The sequence below is a fragment of the Anser anser genome (genome assembly GCF_964211835.1).
Source record: "Anser anser genome assembly, chromosome: 6".
Lineage (NCBI taxonomy): Eukaryota > Metazoa > Chordata > Aves > Anseriformes > Anatidae > Anser > Anser anser.
In genome coordinates, this window is record NC_139726.1 from 16,889,460 (window position 1) to 16,916,318 (window position 26,859).

General features: G+C 42.3%; 1 protein-coding gene across 2 annotated transcripts; it reads right to left on the reverse strand.

Annotated features, from left to right (window-relative positions):
• Nucleotides 1-118: 118 nt before the first annotated feature.
• On the reverse strand, nt 119-24,455 carry LOC310901319 (protein mono-ADP-ribosyltransferase PARP14-like). 2 transcript variants are annotated; one of them, XM_083840638.1, is made up of 17 exons: nt 23,768-24,455; nt 21,366-21,505; nt 21,241-21,274; nt 17,311-17,568; nt 16,533-16,769; nt 13,188-15,481; nt 11,920-12,156; nt 11,431-11,652; nt 10,887-10,950; nt 9,801-9,950; nt 9,040-9,102; nt 7,676-7,843; nt 6,136-6,342; nt 5,442-6,047; nt 4,760-4,905; nt 3,007-3,181; nt 119-1,357 (listed from the first exon to the last, which is right to left on the reverse strand). In XM_083840638.1, the coding sequence occupies exons 1-17, from the start codon at nt 24,126-24,128 to the stop codon at nt 1,068-1,070; spliced, it is 5,652 nt and encodes a 1,883-aa protein (XP_083696764.1). In that variant the 5' UTR covers nt 24,129-24,455; the 3' UTR covers nt 119-1,067. The 2 variants fall into 2 exon arrangements, with proteins under 2 accessions (XP_083696764.1, XP_083696765.1); XM_083840639.1 differs by lacking the exons at nt 21,241-21,274; nt 21,366-21,505; nt 23,768-24,455 and adding an exon at nt 19,293-19,740.
• Nucleotides 24,456-26,859: the final 2,404 nt, after the last annotated feature.

Below are 26,859 nucleotides of genomic sequence, written 5' to 3' on the forward strand. Positions count from 1 at the left end.
TTTTAAGCTTCTTACTAAGTGTAGCACCACTGTAATATCAACATATTCCAAAGTAACGGAGCATTTCTACCCGAAGTGCGTTCCCTCATGTAGAGCATGACCCAGCAACGCAACATCAGCTATTTGTATCTACCTTTATTAAAACCAGGTATACAAGGGGGTTGGTTGGCAGTTGCAAGATCATCACTGGAAAAGTGCAGTTAGCGAAGAGTTCAGATGTGCAAATATCTCTACTTACTTGCTTTACAGAGCTTAAAAAATTTTCCTACAGTTTGAGCATGGTAACTAAGTACATCCCTATAGGTGAAAGTGCAGAGCGGTTCTTCTACAGGGGGGTTAATGTTGCAATACCGTCCCAAAGAAATTAGAGTCCCTCTTTACTATCTTGAAAATTCCAGGAGCAATGACTTTGTACGTGGTTGTACGTAATGCAGAGAACACATAATGTCCATAATGCCCCTAAGAAACAGGTATGAATTTAGGAAATTAGGGAATCACAAAGTATGCCATAACAAGATAAGGCAGCGGTGAAACGATGAGTGCAAATTCAAAGTTCCATCTCGGATTTTTGTTTTCATGACTCTTAGCACCCAAGGTCTGTGGATCCCCAAGAATGACTGAACACTCTGCTGGAAGACAAGGTTATTCCCACTGACACCAAGCGTTTTCAATAAATCTTCACAGGCAGCCACTCGGTGCTTTCTGGTGAACACTAGAAGTAAGGGTGTGCTTAGATGCATCCCCTACTTCAGGCCACAGGGAATTCAGAGCAGCTGCCCTTCCCACCAGTTCTCATCTGCCTCGCCTAGGAAGAAGTCTGGGCTGGTGTCACAGCTCTTGCATACATCTCTGCAAAACTGAATTTGAAATGTGAGTACTGAAATAGTACATTCTAAAATATTTGCTTGCCCTGGCCTCATTGCACTGATAATTTGAAGACTTACTTAAACACATGGATAGATAAACAAACATTTCAAAAAAAACTAAATGTAAAGAACAATCAAGAATGGCCCTGTTACTTTCTATACATAAAAGGCACCACAATATTCCAGACTATTAAGAATATTTTATCTCCTGAAAGTAATAAGGTATTCTGGATATGCCTGAATGTCATTAAATATGACAAACATCTTTGGTGAATTGATGTTATCAACCACGCTGTCATAGAGGTTGGTAGGATCTGCTGAACTTTTTGGTGGTGGAATGATTAGTCCTCCGCTCCCAACACAATATTCTCCAGTGAGGACCCGAGCCTGGTACATGTATTTTCTGCCATTCGTATCTGGTCTTGAATAAGTATCCTGAGCAGAGTAACTTGCATCAACAGCAAAGTAGGTTCCATTCCCAATGCTTGCAGCTGTTTGAAAAGACATTTTCAAATATAATTAGTATTCTTATTCCTATAAGAATTTCTAAAGCTCCCTTTTTTTTTTTTTTAATTCTGTAGAAGTTATACATTGGCTACAGTTTACCAACACAGGTCTAGTAATAATCCCTTCTATCAGAATCAAACGTGAATCCCCTTAGATATCAGGTAAATATCAGCAGAGCTATCAATAACCAGGTTTTCACTGCCCTTTCCTAAGGGTAAAAGAGTTCCTCTGTCTGTTTAGCCTAGTGCAACCTACCAAATTACAATTCTTCAGAGTCTTTTCAACTTAAAGTGACTACATAATTGTAATTACAGTTTTCTAGTTACACTTCACAGCAGGAAGTTAGAGGAATCATGTTCCTTTGTCTGATCTGGATTTCGTTTTTTCTGACACTGATAGAAAACTGTTCAAGCCAAATAGGTCCGTCCTATCTGGGTGCTCTAATCTTTGGTAATTTTAGATGGCTACCCAGTCTGACAGAAGAAGGAAAGCGTGCCTTTCCAATTGCAGATCATGGCTGAGATGGAGAGGTAGATGTCAATACTTGCAGGCTGAGGGAGGACATGAATCTAGGTCTCACATCCTGAGTTAATCTAAGTTCCTGGCATCAAAAAGCAGGAAAGCAAAACTATGTTTCCTCTGGTTACGTTTTGAAAAGAAATGGTGGCAGCTATTTCTGTCTGTACACAGCCTCACTCAGTGTGCATATCAGGCTTCGTTTTCTCAATAAAATTTCAGCCTAGAGGATCCAGACAGAGAAATATCTACTTTTTAACACTTCAGCCTGGTCTGAGTTCATCAGATCTGAGTTAAGCTGTCCAGGTCTCTCAAGATCAAGTCAGCCATAGGTATCTCCTAGGCTAAAAGTCTAGTCTTAAGGCTTTCTAACTTGCCTAGTTTCTCCCTAAGTCTTAAGGCAGAAAGCATTACAAACAAAAAGTAAGGACTTTGGAAGTAAGGTTGCAGAACCTTTAAGAGCAACTGGCACCTTGCAGGCCAAGTCCCACTTCCTTGGGTCCTGTCCTTCTTCTCTGAATGCCACCAGAATAGAAACATTACATTACTGTACTAGAGGAACTGGACAAGACAATCTTTAAACTGATGCAGACAGTCTTTCAGCTAAATGTTTAACAGTTGCCCCCAGCAACTATTAAAGGGGAATAATTAATTCATTAATTTCAATTGATTTAATTTGCATAGAAAAGGTAGGGGAATGGGATCTTCTGACTGCTTGTGCTGTCATCTTTGGAAGCAACAGAAGCATCTGCACCTCTACTTCGCTAGCTGGATTTGCCTACGATGAAAGGAGATACCAGCAGCTAGTTGGTATCTTATCCAGGGATGCTAAACAACAGTCCCCATTCCTCTCTGCAGGTAGATAATACAAAAGATTTCTCAAAAGCTGCCTAGGTTTGATTTCAGCATGGGAAAGCCTTCTTTGATACCCTGGAAACAGGGAAATTCACAAACAAGGGGTTAATCAGACAGGTTATTTCCTCTGTCCATGCAGACTGTTCTCTGGTGTTGTTTATTTTGTTCTCCAACTTTACTTCATTTTTATGTCATGCTGACAGTACTATAACTAGCACTGCATAGAAATTTAGGAAATTAACTGCTTTGGATAATGACTCACCATTCAATCCAGCAAAACCACGATTAAATCCATTGTAGTTGATTGTGCTCAATGAGGATGCAGCTGTCCCATGAAACAGCAACTTCTCATTATCTTCATTTTTGTTCTTCGAACACAGAGATTTTTTTTTGATTTGGTAGGTCTGCCAGAGGAAGGGATTTTGTATTCTTTCAATCTGCAAAGTTACAAAAAAAGAGCTATATTTATGCTAGTAGGGATCAATATTTATAATGACAGCAAAACAATAAAAGCAAACCAAACTGAAAGAACGACAGTAATTTTCACTATGCCCTGTTAGTGCCGTTTGGGTTAGGGGACTGAATGTATGAGCCTCCTGGAACGCAGAAAGGGAAGTAGCTTACAAAAGGGTTTTGAGCTTGGTAATTTTTGGCATACATTTGTCTTGCCTACTCTGTCAGTTACACAGGCAGCTATGGTAGCGGTGCACTGGTACTTTTAGAATAGGATGCTTTACCACCATGAGAGGAAACAGGGCTTTGATGCGAGATGCATCCTATACATCCTAGTCATCCTTACTGATGACTTTCCCTCTAAAGGGCAGGCTGTAACAATAGCATTGTATCAAACTTTAGTTTCTTTTCTAGACCTCAGTATGGAAACCATAATTACTTCCTTTAGTTTGTAGCTTTGCAAATCCTATATAAAAATTAATCAGTGGGAGTATCGAAGTTGCTGGTTCCCTATGCCAACAAAGTGAATATGGCTTAGGAGGAAACTGTCTGCATCCAAGTATAATCATAGAGGTATTGCTGCAAGAGCTTTCAATTTTAAATGGAAAAAGACTTCATGTCATTACCTGATTTCTGTCCGTTGTACACTAATATATTGCTCTATTCCCATTTTAGTGACCATACTCATTAGATAAAATTTTTCAAACAGATGCTCTCACTCTTAATTTCATCATATTTTCTCCTACTTATAGCCCCTCTTGATTCTAAAGAATTCCATCTTCTCCCTGGCAATTAAATCGCTGTACACTGTTTTACAGGCATTTCAATAAAAAGGATCAAATTATGGCACTTCAGTTCAAACCAGCACCCTAGCTTGAAAGGCTCTGCCTGGGACTGACAGGGCAGAAGTCCATTCCTCCAGCAGTAAAATAGTGAAAAACTTTATGAGCAGCCTGCAAGGACAGGGCTGCAGAGAGCTAACTGGGCAGCAGGCTCTCCCATTAGGAAAAAAACCTGAAGAATGACCTCTCTGCAGCCCCAAATGTTTCCCAAATCTCCCACAGGACAGATTCCTACCCTACAGATCGACAGGCATATGTTCTGCATTTGGTGATTAAATCTTGTCAACTTCTGGCAATGAAATGAACTGCAGAAGAGGAGGCAAAGTTTAATCCAATGCATAGCTGAAAGACAAAACCCTTTTTCTCTCTTAAATTGTATTTCTAATATATAATAGAACTTTCAGAATTAAAAGGACAAAATATTTGTTCATGCTTCCATTTGGATGTACATAATCGGATGTACCACATTAACTAGCAAATACCACGTTAGTTTGAGAGTCAGCTTGAAGACTGAGGGTCACTCATTTTGCATTACTAGGAAGGCAGAAATGGCCCTGCAACTCGTAGGAAATTTCATTTGATTTATACCCACACTGTACAGTGTTGAGGAGACTGACATGGAAGGTGTTTTAGGTTGCAGACACTTTACAAACAGACATTTAGAAAGCATATTGATGTTTTTAGCCCCAAAGTTCACTTTTTTCCCCCATAGGATTTCACCTTCTCTATGACAAGGTTGTGACAGGTATTCTGAAACCTGTTCTGAACTTCCACATATTCCTGACACGATGGCTTGAGGGTAATGAGTTTGACTCGTTCATCTTGCATGTCTTCCCACTTTGCGGGGAGCTCTATTGACTGCATATCTGAAAAACAGGACTTGAATTATTATCAGAGATACCTAGCTTGGTTTAGTAGGTGTCTTACAAACTCGACTGCTTGCAAGGAGCTGAGAGGGCAGTACATTATGCAATACTTTATTCCAAAAATGTTCTCTCTCTTCAGTGTATCACTGGTACCGTTAAGACTAAATTATTTCTAGTTTAATTATCCCCATACCAATACCTAACCAAAACAAGTTTGAGAACCACAGAAGAATTATACTCATTCTTCATGCACTACCTCCTTTGTCAGACTTAAGCATGAAAACTATGCTCACCAGTCGCATACGTATGGATAATTTTTGTATTTAAAATAAAAGTTCTGATTTGGATCATACGTACCACTATGAATTACGGAAGTAGAACTGCTGGCTATGGCATGCCCAGCTAAATAAATAAATAACTGAATAAATAAATAGGGAGTAGCCTACTTCTTTGGAATACCTATGTTTGTAATTATCAGAATTATCATTCAATAATCTCTATTAAAGGTTTTTCTGATCAACAAAGCTGTAAGTTACCTTCATTCTTTGGCACTCGTTGAATGTTTATAGTACTTCCTTGGTCATCACTAGCCTGTAGAGTATTCAGATCCACCACATAGTTCTTCTTGATAATTCTGACAGTAAAATGTGTTTTTTTAGCTATTTTGGCATCCTCCAGCTGCATATTTGTCAGTTTATCAAAAGCAACAAATTTATCGTTTCTTTGATACCTCCATTCTACTAGGTTATAAACAAGTTCTGACTTGGACTGTTCTTCTTGAGTATCCTTTATTTTTTTGATCATTTTCTGAATTTCCACAGAAACCTCAAAGACATCCCTGCTAAGACCAGAAATTTTAATGCAAGGGGGAGAACAGTTCTTCTCAAGCTGAATGGTAACATGTTTTCTTCTCTGGAGATCTGTCAAAGCCTCAACTTGTTTCTCATTAAAACTTTCGATTAGCTCATCTGAAATACAGTTTTCAAACTGCTCCTTTAAAATTAATTTTATTATCCAAGACTCAGTTGCATTCACATTTTCTTGGCTTTCTCCACAAATTTGAAATGTAACGATATCAACTTTCTTCTCCAAAACCAAGGGCTTTTTCTTCTCAGCGGATGTTTTTCTGCCCCAGAAAAATGCTGTAAAGAAATATACGTTAATTATTAGTTTCATTTAAAAGATCTTTAGTTTTGTGAGCCCAGGCACATGGAAAACCCACCTACTTACATTTTAACAAAGAGATCAATGATTCTGGTGTGGATGAATTTGAATCTTCTCTTTTCTTCATGCTTTCATAAAAGTCCTTGAGCATATTTGTCTGGAAGATGACTATTTTAACTTCTTTCAAATGCTGTACCGTTCTTTTGCTTGCAAATTCCACTATAGCATCCAACATCTCATCAGCTACCTTGGCTGGACTCTGTCCTGCCTGACCTAAACAAAAATAAAAGACACATATCAGACGGTGAGCAATATTTAAATGAAGGCAGCATCCGGAAAGCAGATCACATCCCCAGCTCACACAGATCGGTGTCACTGCTCTCCCACTACGCTTTCTGACTAAAGCCCACTGCCTGACCTGAGCATTACATCTAAGTTTGGGAGTTCCAAGAGCTGACACCCAATGCACACTTGGGAAGACATTCTGGGACTCTCCCTCAGTTTACTCTGAAGCTTCAATGAGCACTTCAGCCCTAGCATCCCCTAGATTTCTAAACCCCACCTTCATCTCCTTCATTTTGGGTTGACCTGTGTGGTGCCAGGAGTTGGACTCGATGATCCATGTGGGTCCCTTCCAACTCGGGATATTCTGTGATTCTATGATCACTATCTCTGTCTGCGTCTTTAAACTGGGTACCAAAGCCAAGCCATATTAAATTCAGTGCGGGATTTTGGCACAATCCTGCAGCCTATTTCAACATAGAAATGGGAACATAAAGCTTGAAACATTCCCTTTCACTCCCATACACCAAACCTGAAATGCAACCTAAAGCTTGTCCTGAAACATTGCTGGGACCCTTGCAAATTTCAGCCACAACATTCCTTGGAGAGCCGCTGCAGCACCAGCACACAAATGACATTGGGAGGCCAGGGGACCTGCCGTAACCGTTACTGTGGAGTCCAAACACTGACCCACAGACCAAGCTCCTACCCTAATCTAGAACACTGAGCAAGGAACAAGTCAAAATTTCTTTTTTCCAGTCAAGAGGAACTTTGGACTGAGAAAGACACCCTACTTTCTTCAAGGCCTGCTTCCTAAACTAACCACAAGCGTAAGCCCAATAAACTAGCCTGCCTTTAGCCCCCTGGTGGAGTAGGTAGGCTGAAACAGAACCCGCAGGTATTCTGTACCCAACCCACTGTTTCTGTAGTCAGACAGGAAGGGTTTTGGTCTCAGAACTCCATCTCTCTTCATATACAACCCCCAACCCCAGACCTTCTGTGGGACTGAAATCCCAAAGCAAACTCTATGGGAAGTTTGAGGAAAGGTGCGGGGTGGCCAGCTGAGGCACACGGTCTCTTTGGGGGGCAGAATGTCTTTTCTGAAGCAGTATCTTTTCCTTACCTGTTCCTGTTTTTAAAAAAGCAGCATTTTTCAAATGTGCTGATGAAGTTTGAACTGACCACAACGAACTTTCACAAAATAACAGTTTACACAGTTTCTTGTAAAAGTCTACATAACACCTCTATCAGAGGTGTTAATTTCATCCCAGTTTCTGAAATACCCCCCAACACAGCCCTGATCGGTTTCTCAAGAAATACAAACCTGTTCCAATTGCTGGGAAGGCAACAGATGTGTACATCCTTAGCTCACACTCATTAAGCACTTTGGAGACCTGATTCTTCACATTGATGTTGTGAATCAAGTGGATGATTTTACTGCACGACAGTTTGCCAGAATTTGTAGTAATAAAACCATTTTGAACCTGCCCAGCTGGAAGAGAGAAGATAAAAAAGGAGACACAACATTTTCAAAGAGGCTATTTTCTGATAAGACAACTGTTTATACTGATGCAAGTGTACAGTGGAGTAATAAATACTAGGAGTGGAAAAAGTAGAAAGAAATCCACTGTGTGCTTTATTATCCTGCTTTTAGTTGATTCGAGTTTTCTCTGTAAATATTCTGTTTTCAGATTTTCTTGAGACAGTAATTCAAGTGATTGTGTGTTTTCTGTTTGACTGCAATATCCTGGGTTCTTTCCTACAAAGTAGTTTCCTATTAAGTAAGACTTAACAATTCACGTTCAATTTAAATACAGCTCACTTTTATTTAAAAGCATACCACTGGAAATGTGCACAGTTCATTTATAGGTGGAAGTCTTTTTTTTTGTGTCACTTATTCCTTGAAAGCTCAAACTGTTATTCTGCAGAAGAGCTGAATGTTTAAAATATTGTCATTATTTTAGTGACCAACTGATTTAAGAATCATGGTATGGAATCTTTAAAAGACTTTTGTGTTTTTGAGAGCAATAAATTTGGTTATGAACACCTACAAATGGCATCATATTACGAGGATGAATGGTCCCATGAACACAGAGTTACATACCACTTCACTAGTCACAAAGGTAATGACTGATTGTAAGATGCTCTGCTTGTACTGAGATCAGACTGATAAACAGGGAGAGTTTGCAGAGTCAAAAGTGGGGAAAAATATCCAAGAAACTCCATCCTGAAAGTTATCTTCTGGACTCACAACAGGAACGTTTTGTTTTTGCAAGCAGAACACAGTTTTGCAATCATTATTTCAATTAAAAGTAACTGTGTATTTGTGAATATAAAACCAGATTTGCTATTAGCTCTTAAAGAGCAAGTCCTGCACCTGCTTGTCAAGGGGACTGTTTCTGTTCTTAAGTCAGGAACATGCCTGAGTAATTTCAGAGGACAAAAACTTATATTATTTTCCAAGCATTTATTAGCATCAGAAAACTGTATTGAACTTCTGTTTGGTTGTGAGAACAGAAATTCTCAAAGTGTGTGTCAGGGCAATGGGACTTTTCAAAATTCCTAGAAGTGTGAACTTATTTTTTTAAGATAAAATAATTATGTTATCAGTATAGAGAGTTATAACAACAACATTAAGTCTTTGGAGAGAAGAAACAAAAATCTAATTAGAAAATGCATTTAACATACCATACTGAGCACATTCTTCTTTCACCTGGGAACCAGCAGCATCCATAATTGCTTTGAAAACCCCTTAAATTACACCAGAAAAAAAGCATACACATTCATTAACTGAGCTATTTCTACTCAAAGCTCTAGCCAAATTCTGTACCCTGTGAACCCCCCTAAATTCTCAGGGTTCAAGATCTACCAAAGTGTAAAAGCTTGCCAGTTCCTTTGAATTCCCTCTATGACACACTGTACTGAATGCAAAGAGAACACTGCCTTCATTATTAATAAGAAATCATTAAAAATGACTTGTTTCATTGTTCTACCAGACAACAGTATGCCCTTCACCAAACCCTCCAATTGCTTTGAATTATATCATTTGGTGTCCTTCATTCTTACAATTCACAATGTCACCAAAGAATCTTCTGCTTTTTACAAGTGGGTTTACTAAAGCAGAGCTTTGGCTTATATTGAAATATATTAGAACAAGAGCATTTTTACAGAATTATATCTGATCTCAAGAATCCCTTTTTTTAAAAGCATTTTTAGTTTTAAACTAGAGAAATCTCTACAGACCTCTTCTGAGTAGTTTGGAACCTACATGGAATATTCAGAATATGCTAAAACATTTTACTATCTATTTCCTGACAAATCACCACTTTCTATTTCACATCTGGAGAATACTTCATAAATGTTTCACATATGAACAATTCTTTCGCTTTCCCCCTCCTAAAAGCTAGCACAAATTTAACCACTAAATAAATATTTATTCAGTGCAATACCTGATGTGGCATCAAATGTTGGGTTTGATATATTTACAATAACCTCTGTAGCCTCCTTCGTAATATCTCCACTATTTACTTGGAGCATAATGGGACCAATCTGCATTTCATAAACTCCCAATACTTCAGTTGAAACAGAACTAATGAAATCTGCAAGGAAAAGAAGAGCATCTTAAAACATTTCAATTCTAGTTTGGGGTATTATTCTCATTCGTTGATGGAAACTTTAACTTCTCCTTTTGAGGAGTTTACTGCCTACTTCTCTTTATTCAATTTCTGAAAGCAGGAAGGTGCAGTATTCTTCTCATTTAAATAATGTGAAAGCGAAACCAGTTTGATTCCTGTAAGTTCATGCAATATCAATTCAGAAAGGACCGTTGGGGTTATCTGATCAGACCAGCTCTGGAAGAGACTTTCCTGCATGAACTCTTAAATGACATGGAGCATCCAACTTAAGCATTACCAGTGATGGAGATCCTACTACACCACTTTTCTACATTATTTCATCTTTACCCTTACAGAAAGGATACCATTCCTTATTTCTAGTCTGAATGTATCCAATTCATATTTTATCTGCACACTCTTAACATTATCTCACTGATACTCCCAGTAAGTGAGAAAAAAAGAGCTATATATTCTTCAGAATAAGTGTCTGGTGTTGATGCAGTTCACTCCTATGATTTTGCTACTGTGTCATGCTACTGTCAATGCGTGGAAAGGAAATTATCCATTCTGTATTACCCCTATACGGGAGAGAAAAAGTACAGAAATACATGTTAGTTATGGCTTACTTGGCAATGTGATGCCAAGTTCTCGTACCCTTTGAGTTGGAGTATTATTGGTTCTCCTACCAGGATATCCTCTTCCATGTAATAAGGCTGGTCTCACTAAGGGATGAGCATGCCCTCAACAAAAGAAATTCCTCTTCAATATTTTAACAAACAGAATTTAAGAATGATGGTCCATTAGGAGGAAACAAATGCTCTACTTCTGATGACATTTCATCTGTTTCCTAGTAAGAATAAAAACACTTTGCAGTATTTACATCCCCCCCCGTGTCCCACCTCCTGTCCCTACAAAACTTACTTGGCTGTGGTGCTGCATTACTGCAATTCTCAGTTACCCTATGTTCTAGTTCTCTGGTAAAAGCCTAGGAAGAGAAAAAAGGTACTAAAGATAGTATTTCAGGGTTTATATACCAAATATTTCTAAAATTAAAATTAGCAGTCACGTAGCTCTTGTTGCATTTTACAGTAGTAAACGCTACTCTTATTATTAATCGTTAGGTATCATTAGCAATAGTGGAAGCCTCAGTGTGGACAGCGTGATAACAGATACGGTCTTTGCATTGCCAGAACTGGCAATTGCCCTGTGAAGAGATTAATGAGCATCTTCAGGTGTTTACAGCGCCAACAGCGAGGCAAATTTTACCTGCAGCTTGTGCTTGCTGACAGTTTACAGTTCAGAGATGTTGAATGAGATACCAGAGTGCCATCCCCTTTTCACTGGCCCAGAGTAGTAAGAAAGTGCTAAGTTATTACCTTAAGAAAGCAATATGTAGCTAAAATACATTATTAAGGTTGGACTAGAACATTGTGTAACACGGATGGCTTTCCCTGAGAAGACCTACCTGAATGTTATCCGTATCATTTGGGTGCAAGACAAAATGAACTTCCTGCAGAGTCTTCAGAGTGTGACTGCTACTGAACTTGAATACCTCATTAAACATTATCTTAGAGACAACAGTTTTAGGAAATCCAAATCCTCCAGTTCCAATAGCTGGGAAAGCAATTGAATTCAGTCCAAGTTCTTCAGTTTTCCTCAAGCAGTAATTGACTACGTCTTCTAGGATCTGTAAAACACAGCAAAGATCATTTTTTTATTTTTTATTTTTTTAGAAAAAAAATACACACTTGTTTCATGTGTTATTAGATCTTTAGAGACTATGCTGGTATAAAAAAATGGTTTTAGTCCATTAGGGCATCTTTAGGTTCACTGAAACAGAAGTAAATGGAGTCAGTTTGCCTAAAACAACTATTTTAAATGCTGAAACTTCAGGATGGGGTCCAAAGTGAATCTGTTTTCAAAACCAAATATTGTAAAAATAATTAAAATGTACCTTCAGGGACTGTCCTTTTCCTCTGTCCCACCCAGGAAGTACAGCATGAAGCACGAACTTGCAAGCCAGAGCACATCCACCGGTACAGAGCACATTCACTTGCCCATATATATGTCCTTGTTTTTTCTTGTCAAACTCTGCATGGAGTTCTGGTCCAGCCTTTTCCAGCAAGGCTTTGCAAAGAGGCCCTACACCAAACTGCAGATCTGTGCCAACGCTGTTGACAACAACATCCGTCTGCAACAAAATCACAACAGAAATATCTATAACCAGGAGAGATCAGGTCATCCATTGCCAGTAAACGCTGAGCCGCCAAACGCTGAGCAGAGGTTAGGCTGTGACTCACCTCATCTTGAGCAGATGCCTGTGTCTGGGCAGGTGAAACAAACCCAGCCCCTGCACTCTGCCTTATCCCCTCTCCCCAGACCCAAGCCTTTCCGACATTTCCTTGTTGATGAACTGCGGCTGCACTGCTCCTTCTCCAGCATCATCACAAGATACAAGATGTACGTGTTGTATAAAGCACATGTGATGTATAAACTTTAATGTATCTTTCCTCCCTTTCACTGAAGTGGGATTGTATACTCCTGGTCAGAAAAGCAGCATCTCACACACCAAAAAAAGGTGAAAGAAGGTTGCTGTGCCTTCATGTAGTAAAACAGGCAGATCTCCAAAGGCTGTTGTTTGCTTTGTAGTTCCACTGGAGGTGTTTTATTTACAAGTTATTTAAAATTTGTGTCACACTGAGATTTTTTTTTTACATCTAGTATTGCTCTTCTGTTGGAACAGGCTTTTACAGACACCAAAATGACAGGGGAAGCAACCAATATTGGAAAGAAAAAAAAAAGTCTATACTTTGGCAAACAAGCTAATCTATGGGACTGCTTTTCTGATTTCCCTTAATATCTAGCCTAGCTAGCTACAGATCACATAAATACTCCTAGAAAGTATTATAGTATTTCCCTTTTAGGAAAAAATCTATCTGTTTTACATGTTGATCCTACATCTGGAGAACAAATAAAACCTAGCTAGGAACTTAACATTCTAAATTCATGGCTGCCCTCTAGAAATGGCTTCAGAATGACAGATCCTAGTCTGATATCTGTCAATTCTGCCATCTCGATTCCTCGTTTGGCAGGCACGTGGTCTCTGTTTCCCTACATAGCAATTATCTTGTAAAACAATATAACCTAATGTGCTTCCTCTTCTACTAACATTTCAATAAAATCTTCACATGAATTTAGAGGAGTGGAAAATTAAAGACCTACCGTGGCATCCTTAATGTTCTTCTTCTCCACTCTGATGAGCAGTCCTTCATTTGTTGTAACCACCTGCTCATCGTCTCTAGCCTCCTGAAGAGCCTCTTTTCTCTTCTTCTGGCCTTCCTGCAGTCTAGGACTTGTAGACTGTGTTGGCAGCAGGAACAGGGAGAATGACTTAGGTGTAAATATGTTTTTTACAATCTCACTCAGAACCCGTACCTTATCCTCTGTGATATCCACAAGATGAATCTCCTTCAAGCTGCTTTTCCCCCTGGATTCTTCCAAGGTTTCCTTGATGGATGACACAATTGAATTTGCAGATATCTGCAGTGGAAAGCCAAAGATCCCTCCACTTACAGAAGGGAAAGCTATAGAACGATGATTATGTGTTTCAGCTAGTTCTAGGCTCTTTTTAACTGCTTCTTTCAACAAATGCATGCACTTTTCTGCTTCATCCTTCCTCCACCTGCACACAACAGCATGAATGATGTTTTTGCAGGGGAGTTTCCCAGCACTTGTGATAACTGCACGCCCAGGCTGCAATCCCTCATTCATCCTCACCAGCTCATCATACTCCATTTGCAGCTCTGGACCTGCCGCTTGTAGCAGCGCCTCAGCAAGGCCACCGATGTGTTTCAAGTCTTCGTTTGATGCGCTCACCACAACATCAGCTGGGTAATTGCACAAGTTACCTTTATACACTGCTATTTCAACTCCATCTGGCAGGGTTTGCTTGTAGTGGAGCTTTCTCTCCTCTTTATCACCAACTTTCTCACTCTGTTGCTGATGTTCTTTTTCTTTCAGACTAATCAAACAGTTAAATTTCTGCTTTGCCTCTAAAACAAATGAATCTTTCCTCTCAGTGAAGAACTCTTTGGCTCCTGGTTTATCAATCGGCACATCTTTCCAGTAAAGGGATGAGAGAATTTTTTCAAGTAGGGTGACTGCTTTCAGCACTTCTCCTTTTGGTCCGCTCAGGGAAATACACAGTGTCTCGGTGTGAAAGTGCACTGTCACACCTTTTTTTCCCAGTTCTTGATAAACACCAGATTTTTCCTTCTCTACAAACTGCAGTACTGCCACTGACTTAGCTGGGATTACTTTTTCCACGTGTGTGTTTCTATCTATAAAATCATAAAGATTCTGATAGACTTTTTCTACAGTCTTAGAAAAGCCAGTAATAACCACTCTACTTTCTTTTCCGACATGTTCATCAATGACTACAGTTTCCTGGGAAGAATTGTACTTCTTATGCAAGAAGGCAAGCTGACGACTCCACTCCTTCTTTTTAATGACTGCAGAGTCTTCCACGTCAATGCTTTTGTATGCTAAGCCTGTCTTTATTTGCTTTTCTGCTTCTAAAAGATCTTTAGGAGAATCTCCATATAGCACCACAGTATCATCCTCAAGCTCATAAAAGGCATTAATATTTTTCACAGTAAATAATGTGTCTGACATTGTTTTATTATTTTCACGCTGTAGGTATAGGAAGACATAGTGGTCAATGTTAATTGATGTGCGTGGCATATTCAGCACCCTTTCCAGTAAGTCAGCTTTGATTTTATATACTTCTGCAGGTAATCCACACAACTGAACTGTTTTTATTGTGTCATCATAGAAGATCTTTAAGTGCGGATATTCTTTGTGAATATTCTCTTCTAGCCCAGCATTGCGCAAAAGCGCGTATTTCCCTGGGATCACCGACACAGAAATTTCTATACTTTGTTTTTTCCTTTCACTTTCCTTCATGGCTTTTTCCATGCATTTTCTCACTTCTTTCTCTGCACTGTCCACTGCTGCTCTGGTGCCTGCTATCACCACCGTCTCCTCAGAAATATCAGTTGTGATCAAAGCACTGCCTTCCACCAGTCTGTTTTTCACATCTTTCCAGTCCGCTGAATTTACTTTACACTTTATAGCTGTGTAATGTGACATGATACGTGAGAACTCAGTGGAAGCATCTTGCTTCCATGTCTTAACCAACTTAACCATTAGCTTCTTCTGCTCAGACATAGATGATGATGGACACAACGTAATTTCCGGGTTCACGCAATCTGTCTGTGGCCATTTTATACAACAATGGCAAATTGCCATTTCCTGGTTTATGTCTTGTATCAGTCTGTCTTGCCTTTGTAAAAATTGCCAGACATAGGGATCTAGTGGTACCACAACAGGGTCTGGCATCTTGATAACTGGTCTTTCTTCTCCATATAGAGCTGTTCCCAGGGAGTGGTAATATGGATGCACAGAAATTGGAGTCTGTTCAAGTAAATGCTGCTTTTCCAAAACAGTCTTTAGATCTAAAAGTTAAATAAAATAACTTGTGGGTTTTTTGCATTAGAAGGAGCTGTTTTTATGTCTTTCTAATTTCCCAAACCACTCTGTAGGTGTGGCTCCAAGTAGTTTAGTAAATATGCTTATGCCTTTATTTTCCTGTGCCTGGCTTTCGTTTTCTAAGGGAATCCCAGAACAGAGCAGGGCCAAATCAAGTTATTACTGTGAAACGTACCTTACCTTCAGCCTAAAATAAAACTCATTGTCCCAGTATTTTTTTTCCAAGTTGGAACAGACAAAGAAAAGGAATTATAAAGTTGACAGGGACTTAAAACCACATTACCACAAGCCAAATTACATATTAACTTAATGTACAAAATATTCATAAGCAAATACAGAATGTCAGAAGAAAAGCAATCACCTGGCATTTAACTAATGCTAAAGGAATTTACTAAATCAGGAGTCTCCTTACATAGAGGTATTTACCAGAGCTTAGGCTAACAGCAAAATTGGGCAGTGATTCCACCCAAGGAGTAGTAACAAGACCGTTATTTAGCTTTATACTTCACAGATAATGAAGAAATTTGACCTTAATTAGTTTCTGAAAGCTAACTGTGAAAGTCCAAGTCATTAACAGCTCCTGCTTCCTCTACCACCAAGAACAATTAATGTTGTATCAGAGACAAAAACTTCTGTAAAAGGGAAAAAAACACCCATGGGAACAACCCATGCACAAAGCAGGCCTTAAAGTGAACTCCAGGTAACTTAAAAAAACAGAGAGATTCTGAAACCCTGCACGTGCAGCAGTATTTCTAAACCCTGAGATCTGACCCAGAATTTACTTAATGCTCGGTCACAACACCTGATAAGACAGGATCAGAAAGATGCTCAAACTACTGGCCAGGGTTTGAGCAGGAGCTGCAAATCACTTCTCAAAAAGGCACAGGACGGCGTACGCTGGTTTTAGCAACAGGAAGCCAGGCTTCTCCTAAAGCCCAAATTTTGGTAATTTTCTTTCAGGTCCTCTGCCTGGAAGCACCTTTCTCAGCTTAGGTAAGGGACAGAGACAGCCATTACCTTTGTGATCACAGAAAGTAATGATAGCTGAGCTCTCCTCAGGGAGGAGCTGGATGTCTGACACGGGCCCACCTCCGTTTCGTGCACTCTCGAAATAAACTGTGATATAGTCTGTGGAAATGTTATCTGGTATGTTTTCAGCCTTGATGCTGCAGGTCACTTCAAGAAGCCTGGCAGTCATGTTGAATTTTTTGAATCTTTTGTTCTGTTCACATTTGTTGACAAACTCTTGAGTATCTGTAAACAGAAAAAGCAGTATTAACTGAACATGTTTTCCTGAACCCATATCAGTCCCAGCTATCACTTCTGGCATAGGAATGAGCTGAATCTACTTCTCCTGGTATGTGAAACAGAGCTGCCTTTGGTGCCGAATAACTCTGTGTTGCAATAAAAAAGGGGAAATGGACACAGTCATGTTACTTTCTGCTATCAATTACTGCTATGTTTCTGGTCCACTCTTATTCATCTCTTGCGTATACTAAGCACTTCTCACTGTTTCATTGTCCTCTGGAACTGAGACAAAGACTGAAAAGACAAAAACAGGGAAACATTCTCTTCCAGTTTCAGTTTATGAAGTTGTCATAGTCTTTTCTTTGTAACATTTGGAGCACAGACATTGTCATGGAGCTGTATATAAAGTTTTCATCTTCCTTGAGAGACTACAGCCCAGATATGTTTTTGAAACTGTTTGAATCTCTAACAGGAGAGGAATTAGGCTCTGAAAGCCACTATCCGTACATATACATGGAAATAATTGACAGAATTCACAGTGACTTACCAATACTTTTTAGAAAAGTAGCTACAGCAACATTTAATTCAGGTATCATTTCCACAATGAACTCATCATCTACACCTAAGCCGCTGATGTTCTCCAACAGCATACTTATGTATTTTGCATTGCATCCTTGTACATTTTCAAGCACCACTGAAGGCGACATCTCTGCAGACTTTTCTGCAATGCTCTCCACAGAGTGAGATCTCTCCTGAAGGTCACTGTCTGGAGGAGAACTCTCCGTCTTCTGCAAGGCTTCTGCATCTTTTTTAACAGAAAGAGAAATAAGCCATATTACATATCAGTACACGCTTCCTGGAATAAATGTATGTTACTTTCTCTCCTTTCTATGAAGAGATATTGTCTAACCAAACATATACTGCAGGGCACCCTGGGACATTTTGGGATCTAAAACAGCCTAGAGGTGATGTTCTCTCTAGCCCCAGTCATAACTGGAGGTCAAGGTTGCTGCTGAAAGGGATCTGAGTGAACAGATTTTAACAGGGATACATGAACAACAGAGTGGATCTGGAGAATACACAGAAACTGTAAATGAAATGTAGCCAGACTAACCCAGGCCATGATTTTATATGGGTCAGGTAATGGCAGTTTAGCTTAGAAGAAGGTTGCATCAAATGAACATGTACACCAGACAAGCAAACAGAGTCCTCAGCATCTGCTGACATCTAGCTGTGGAGTGCTTGCAAGCAGCCTTTGCTTTTTCCATCTGCTCCCAAAGAAAAAAAAAAAAAAGTATATGCTGCAGCTGCTCACAGGAAAACCCTGGAGAGTCACCGCAGTGGGTGGGTGACCACAGAGAAGAAAACCACACTACACATAAAAAAAAGGGTCCACTGTGGGGAAGAGGGGACACTGCTGGTACAGGCAAATTCCACCAACCGTAGCAGGGGGACCCAGTCATCCTGGTGGTAACCGATGTACCAGCGGAGACACTGCACCGTCTGAGGGGCTGCAGGCAGTCTCCTTAGTGGAGCAAAAATATCCACGAGTAAATGAGTCCACTGACACAAGCACTGCTGTGCGCCTCCAGGATGGGGGCAAGTCCGTGATAAAATCCAGTGAAATAATTTGCCACGGCCCCTCGAGCATTGGTGAGGGCTGTAAGAGACCCTGCGGGTTCTGCGTCGCTCTCTTGGCCCAGGCGCAGACGCAACAAGCCCCAGCACAGCTCAGTACGTCCGCATGCACTACAGGCAGCTCTGTGTGACTGGACACAAAGCCTTCTGGCGAGCACCATGCCCCGCTGCCAGCACAGCACAACAGCACTGAAGGACCTGCGGGCACAGCATTTGGCAGGGACGTACAGCTGCTCACCACAGCACACCCAAACATCCTTTTCCCGCAGGTCCTCAGAAGCATCCCCTGCCCCAGCCTGCACGGCCCAAGGATCACCAGCCATCACCCGACACACGGAAATTAAAAAAGGCATCAGCTGGTGCAGCCACAACAAAGTTTTGCAGAGGAGAAATGACGGGGGGCAGATTCACCTCAGCAGCTCTCTCTGGGGCTGCCTGATGTTACGGGGCACGCACCCCACCGTTCTACTTGCCGGGACTATCAGCGGCAGCAAACAGGAACTGAGGGAGAACAGTTGCCCCACGAGCCAACAGGGGGCAGAGGGGCTTTTCAGGTTCCTGACACACTCCAGATTTCAGCGGTCTGTGAGAAAGAACCGAAGAGGGCTCAGCAGGACCCACCAGAAGATGCTTCCACCCAGCAACCACCTCTGGGGCCACCACCCATGCAAACAGAGGCAGCTTTCCTCTCACTGTCCCGACAGACAAGCGTTGCTTTGCTTATGCTCAAAAGTATCCAGCAATCCCTAAACCCTGGGACAGCGCCTGACAGATGGCTCTGGGGGCTGACCAGGGTCTCCCAACGCCACCGGAGCCCCGCATCGCCACTGCCGCAGGCCCCCAGCACCCCCATCCCTCAGAGCCACCCCTACAGCTTCTCCTTTGCCTCACCCAGCACCAGTCCCGGCCCCGCAGCGTCTTCTGCCCCTGCACCCGCTGTGGGGGCAGACATCTTCGCCCCGCGGTCCCCTCGGGGGTCTCTGCTGGCAGTGGGAGCAGGCCCCAGGCAAGAGGGAGAAATCCAGAGTGATGGGGCTGGAGCTGGCGGACGCGCCAAGAGGCCGCGCCCTGCTGGCTGGGCGGTTTTATTAGTGACCCTGACGTACAGCAACAACTGATACCACAGCCACAACATTTACAGAAGACAGGCTCCTTCAAAGGCTTACCAGCATAACCCTGACAAGAGAAAAACAAAAGGCACAGCTGCAGAAGCCACAGCTCTATGCACGCTACTGCGATTTTACTCCTCTCCAGATCGCTGGAATCAACTATGCCACCAGGCCCAGCGAAGAAAGGGTGAAAAAGTCCAAAATGAAAGCTAGGCTGATGAAACCAAAGAATTAAATGCAGCATCTGGAGTGTTTGGAGTGTTTTGTAACACTCATACTGACTTTAAAGATCCTTTATGGTATAACTAAAAAAAAAAAAAAGCACATGTCAACTTTGACATCGAAAAGAGGAGAAACATACAAAGTAGCTTTGAACAGGAAGCAAAATGTACGAGCATAAGCACTGACAAACTTTCTGATGAACTAGTCTTTCTTGGTGGCTAAGTGTTTACTTTTCACCGATGCAGGTGTATTTTGATGTGCAGTACTGTGTTCTAGAAACATGACTGCTTCTTGAGTCATAAAACTTGCTAGAATATTGCTGAAAGAGGATCTAGGCAAGCTCACTGAGATACTGGGGAGATGCGCCATTTTACAAAGCCTCCTAACTGCAAGGAGTACAAAAACACCAGGTCTGGGATTAAGACCTTCCATATAGGCGCTTATATGTTCCTGTCTCCTTTTAGAGCAGTTATGCAGGATATGAGAACTAAATCCCTCTCTAAAGATGCTCCTCCGGTGAAAATGGCTAAGCCTGGCAAGGTGAACTCCATCCTTGGTGAACATACCTGGCTAGTTACGCTTCCTTGTATCACATGAGCCAGGTTGCCAAACTCAGAAATAAATTTTCAGCACAATTCCTGTCCCAGTTTTGGCTGCGATAGAGTTAATTTTCTTCCCAGTAGCTGGCATGGTGCTGTGTTTTGGATTTAGGATGAGAATAATACTGATAACACATCGATGTTTAGTTACTGCACAGTGCTTACACTGAGTCAAGGACTTTTCTGCTTCTCAGCGAGGAGGCTAGGGGTGCACAAGAAGCTGGGGGGAAGACAGGCAGGAGAGCTAACCAAAATACTCCGAAGGGATATTCCATACTATAAGATATCGTACTCAGCAATAAAACTAAGGGAGTTGGGCAGGAGGACCGGCATTGCTCAGGGACTGGCTGGGCATTGGTCAGCTGGTGGAGAACAATAATGTTGTTTAACACTTGCTTTTTTTTTTTTTTCTCTTTTCTTTTTTCCCTTTCTTATTAAACTGTATCTCAACCCACAAGTCCTCTCACTTTTACATTTCTGATTCTCTTCCCCATGCCACCGCGGGGGAGTGACTTGAGTGCTGTGTGGTGCTCAGCTGTCTGCCAGGTTAAACCACAACACACTGGGCCTGGGATTAAGACCATCCATACAGGTGCTTATATGTATAGCTTATTTTAGAGCAGTTATGCAAGATATGAGAACTAAGCACCTCTCTGGAGATGCTCCTCTGAAGAAAATGGCTATTTCAGAAGCTAAAACCAGACACATGATCTAAGTCTGGGAAGGTGAACTCCATCCTTGGTGAACACGCCTGGCTGTTTATGTTTCCCTGTATCACCTGAGCCAGGTTGCCAAACTCAGAGAGAACATTTCAGCACAATTCCCCACAGAACGGGAGATCTGTGTGAAGAAAAGCACTGGTTTTGTTCTACAAAGAATCATCGCACAGAGAGATGGATAACATTTTACCTTTTCTTTGAAGGTTGCTCATGGCATCCGGAGCCTAAAATAAAATTAAAGCAAATTATGAATGACTGCTTCGGCACTCTCATCATTGTTTCAAAACTCTAGTTAGGATAACAATTTTTATTCACCTCTGTGTGAACTAATTTTTCTTCAAATGCTTCCTCTTTGGTAGCTACTGCTGTTTCAAGCTCCGTGACGATCAACTTCAATTTTCCTTGTATTCCCAAATCCAGCTCATGAGTCTGTCTCTCAAGAACACGTTGCTTCACTAAGGAAAATCAAAGAAAACAGTGACAATGTGAATAGAAATACAACTTTATAACTTAAATCATGTGGCACACCCTACTGCAGCACCAGAGTCCCAGGACTGTCCCCATGCCTCTCACACCCTCTTCCAGCCAGCGCCAAAACAACGGCATGGGGATGTGTTCCCTCACCTTACCAGCTGGGGAGAGTCAGCAGCTGGGAAGCATGATAAGATAGAAAAAAATATATATAAATATATGCACATATATGTATGTATATTTAACATAACTACAACTAAATGCTTTCCACACTGCTGCATGTTTATGTTTTATATTTCATATTTCTAATATATATCTGTAATCGTATGTTAACTTCGATTAATAGATTTTTTTTATTCCAACTACAATTTAGAGAATATTACTGTGCATCAAATTTAGTAAACGTGTATATATTGATCTATATAGAAGATTCATACAACCACAGAATCATTTCAGTTGGAAAAGACCCTCATGATCATCAAGTCCAACCATCACCTAGCGCTACCAAGTCTATCACTAAACCATGGTCCAAAGCACCACGTGTCTCTTAAATACCTCCAGGGATGGCGATTCTACCACTTCCCTGAGCAGCTTGTGCCAATGCCTAACCACTCTGTGAAGAAATTCTTCCTGACATCCAACCTAAACTTCCCCTGAGGCAACTTGAGGGCATTTCCCTGCATCCTGTCGCTTGTCACCTGAGAAGAGTCTGAAACCCACTTCGCTCCAACCTCCTTTCCAGTAGTTATAGAGAGCGATGAGGTCTCCCCTCAGCCTCCTTTTCTCTGGAAACAACAACCCCCCAGCCGCTCCTCATACATCATTTGCCAGTCCCTTCACCAGCTTCCTTGCTCTTCTCTGAACGCATTTCAGCAACTCCGTATCTTTCCCGTAGTGAGGGGCCCAAAACTAACACAGTACTCGAGGTGCAGCCTCACCAGGACCGAGTACAGAGGGACAATCCCTTCCCTGGTCCTGCTGGCCACGCTGTTTCTGATGCAGGCCCGCACGGCATCGGCCTTGTAGGCCACCTGGCACACGGCTGGCCCACGTTCAGCCAGCGGCCGACCAGCTCCCCCAGGTCCTTTTCTGCTGGGCAGCTTCCCAGCCCCTCTTCCCCGAGCCTGTGTCGCTGCGTGGGGTGGTGTGCCCCAAGAGCAGCACCCGGCCCCCAGCCTTGTTGAAGGCCGTGCAGCTGGACGTGGCCCATCAGTCCAGCCTACGCAGGTGCCTCTGCAGAGCCTCCCTCCCCTCCAGCAGGTCAACACTCCTGCCCAGCTTGGTGTCATCTGCAGCCTTACCGAGGGTGCACTCGATCCTCTCATACAGGTTATCGATAAAAACGTTACACAAAACCAGCCCCAACAGCAAGCTCTACGGAACACCACCAACGGATTTAACTCCATCCACAACAACTCTTTGGGCCTGGCCATCCAGCCACTTTTTTACCCAGCAAACAGTACATCCATCCAAGCCACGAGTGGCCGGTTTCTCCAGGAGAAGGCTGTCAGAAACAAGTACCAAACGCTTTGCTAAGTCCAAGACCACAACACCCGCAGCCTTTCTGTCGACCACTAAGCGGGTCATCTTATCATAGAGGGAGACCAGGTTGGTCAGGCAGGACCTGCCTTTCGTAAAGCCGTGCTGACTGGGTCTGATGGCCTGGTTGTCCTGTATGTGCTGTGTGATGGCACTCAAGGTGATCTGATCTATGGCCTTCCCTGGCACTGAGGTCTGACTGACAGGCCTGTAATTCCTTGGATTTATTAATTTGTAGCCTACTAAGCCTTAATCAAGAAGCCACCTAGAGGATAGTACTAAGCACTGAATTTAGACGTATGAATTTACGTAAATCCATATATTGTATATTCTATATTACATGTTATAGGGTCCATATTATGCATTATACAGTATATATATCTGCGTAGCACGTATGAGATGGTGAATCACGGAGAGGTTCGGGTTGGCAGGGACCTTAAAGCCCTCCAAGCCCCCCACCAGCCCGGGCTGCCCAAACCCCATCCCGCCTGGCCTCGGGCACCCCCAGGGACGGGACATCCGCAGCCTCTCTGGGCAGTACCCCACAACTTACAGTACAAACAACAGCACAACTCAGAGCGTGCATACACATAGAAATCCTGCACGAAGTCACCGCTCCTGAGTTACACCTCACCTCACCGAGGCCTCATCCCAGCACCTCCCCGTCCCCTCGCTCGCCCCCGGGACCCCTCAGAGCAAACCCTCACCGTCGGGGCGGGCGAAGCAGACGAGGAGGTGGCCGGGCCCATCCCGCAGCTCGCACTCGCCGCCGCCCGAGCGCTTGTGGCTCTGGAAGTAGAGGAGCAGCTTCTTGCGCAGGGCGGCCGGCGGCTCGCCCGCGCCCCAGTCGCCGCGCACCAGCAGCGGGAAGGCGGCCGCCCGCGGCCCCGACATGGCCGCCCCGCGGCCCCGTCCCGTCCCGTCCCTCGGCCCCGCCGTCCCCTCCGCCTTTCGCTTTCGTTTCCCCTCGGGGCGGGTCCCGAACATTTCCCGGCACGCAGCGGAGCCGCCGCCGTCGCCCATCGGGGCGAGGCCTGAGGTGGGCACCGGCCGGGCGGGGGCCGCCATCGAGCTCAGCCGCTCAGCGGCCGCGCGCCTTCAGCCACAGCGCGCCTCAGGCGTTGTCACGGTCACAACGCTTGTGTTTCCCCACCAAAAACGAGTTTCTCCAGGGCTGTTAACCCCAGCACCTGTCACGCTGCTGAGACAGCGACCGCCTGCGTTTCTAACAGAGGTCTTTCTTTGTGTCTCTTGGCTTCAAAAGGAAAACTTCAAGCATTTGGGCCCCTGGCACTTTGCCGTTGGTGACTGTTCACGGGGAGCTCCTGAGCCTGCACCTGTACAAACCCCCACGGCCTTTCCCTGGGAAAGTGGCACGCTGCTCCTCGCTGCTGTGCTTGCAAGGCTTTTCCTTTAACCATACTTGTTTTTCTTCACAAATGCAGTAACCTCCCACACATCGCTACAGCTGGAGTTATCTTCTTCAAGGTCCCGCACTTGGGCCGTGAAAAAGGAGTGTTTTCCAATTAAGAGCCACTGAGTCACTGCACATCCAGTAATGATCAAAGTTCTTCCAGTCTTCTGAAGTTCAGCAAGTGTCCCCACCTCTGTGAGTATAAAAAGTGAAAGTTTGAAAGACTAAAGAGAAATTGGAATGTGAAAAGAGTTTATATCATGGCCAAGACAGGCTATGAGTGCTTGGTGCTGTAAACCGCACTCACTTGAGGGCTTTTTGAGCACTGTTTAGTTAACTGCATTACCCTCTTTAACCCGAGATAAATACATATCCTTTCAATCTGCAAAACAGTATTAATTCTTAATAAAATCTTAATAAACCCTTAATAACACTGGAGAAAAGCTAGTTGCTTTTAGAACCCCACGTGAAGTTTCATTTTTGAATGGCTGCAGGGGACATGTGAAAACTATATTAGCAAAAACTTCCAACTAGTAGCAACCTAAGTATTAAAAAGAAGTAATTGATAATTGTCTCCTAATCATCCAACCGAATAAAAAGACAAACCTGATAAATTCAGCAGAGCCAAGAACTGCTAAAAAGTTGGAGGTGCTGCAGCATTCTGCTTTCTCAGTAGACCTCATGACACCTGATGCTGTTAAAAGTATTTTTTTTATTGTCAGTAGGCTATAGAGATTATATTGCTCTGATTCTCCCCCCACCCCCAATGAAACTCTGAACATTGGCTTGGTTAATGATTAGGTCTTTGAAATGAACTATTTCCTCAAGCCTTGTCAAAAAGGCCTTAACCCAACGAAACAAACACACAAACAAACCTCCCCTCCCCTATTCCAACACACGCACCCCGTGCCTTTCTTTGCCCTGTTCTTTTCTCCTTAACATCACAGGAAGGGCACTACAGGTAGTGTACAAGAGCAGGAACACCTTCCTTACGCTTATTTTCTTGGCTCTCTCAGGCTATACCTAATTAATTTGGGTATTAACTAATTGCAGAAGGTTGGGTGAGGTTTACAAATCCTCTTACTGACATGCCCGGGAGGGCTATCATATTAAAATCAAGCAACACCATATTAGAGAATTCAATCCCTAAGTAGTTGCCTGTAAGTGAACTTTTGAAAACCAATGCTAAATATCTCGAGAGATTGTTTTAGACAAACACAAGCCGTTAACTACAATTAGTTCGTTTATTGAAATCCACAGTAAATGACAGTCAGCATTATAATTAATGATAGCTTCTCATACTCTATCAGAAATGCAACGCCATGCAGTCAGTGGTTGAGAGAATGTCTCTTTCAATCCCCCAACAGCACTACCCACTCTTTATTGCAACTAGGATGGCCAGAGTGCTGCATAGAAAGGCCAAGATAGTATAAAGGGGGTGGACAGGTGTAGGATTTCTACTGAAAACTACTGTTAGGTTACATGTCAAATTGAACACCTGTTAGATACGTTCAACTGCTCCAAGTGGAAAAAAGTAGTTTATGGCAGTGCTGTCAAAAATTGCTAAAGGTTGCTTAAATATAAACAAGCTTTAAGAAACTAATTTGATAAAACTATTTGTTTTCACTAATATATATATATATACATATATTAATGTGCAGGACAGATTTATAAAATGAAGAGACATGCAAACTTGGCTGCAATCAAAATGCTCATGTAGTGAAAGTGATAAGGTATTCTGGGTAAGCTTGAATGTCATTAAATATGATAAACATGGATGGATTGTTTCCATTATCAGTTGAACTATCAAACAGATCCATGGAGTTGCTAGCACTTTTTGCTGCTGGAGTAATTGATCCTCTTGTCCCTTGAGAACATTCTCCAACAAGTACTCGAGCCACGTACATGTACTTCTTTCCATCCACATCTGGTTTAGAATAGGCGTCGTGGGCAGAATAGCTGGCATTAACAGCAAAGTTCATTCCATTTCCAAAGTTTGCAGCTATAGTCAGAAAAAAAAAGTGTATTTCATTAATAACAATCACTTATCTGCCAAGAGATTCACAGGCTCTAATGACGGCAATATGGAGATTTAACAAAACAGAACATTTTGCATACAAGGCAAGACTACACAGAGGACATGAGTTATTCCTAGCCCTATTCAGGGAAATGAGCAGTTTTGAAATTCACATTACTGTGCATTCCAGCATAGCTCCAATTAAATCCAGAGTTGTTAATTAAGGTTAAGGACTCCTTACCTGTCCCATGAAACAAAAGCTTCTTGTCATCTCCACTGACATTTTTCTCAGCCATTTGATGCTTTTTTATTTGGTAGATCTTCCGCAAAAATGGGTTCTGTACCCTTTCAATCTGCAAAGTTTGAAA

Coding starts and splice junctions, on each gene's coding strand:
- LOC310901319 (XM_083840638.1), bottom strand. CDS start 24,128: ATGGCGGCCCCCGCCCGGCCGGTGCCCACCTCAGGCCTCGCCCCGATG. Junction 21,506..23,767: donor CTGCTTCGCCCGCCCCGACG/GTGAGGGTTTGC, acceptor GATTTTCCTTAG/TGAAGCAACGTGTTCTTGAG. Junction 16,770..17,310: donor TACTTTTCTAAAAAGTATTG/GTAAGTCACTGT, acceptor TTCTGTTTACAG/ATACTCAAGAGTTTGTCAAC.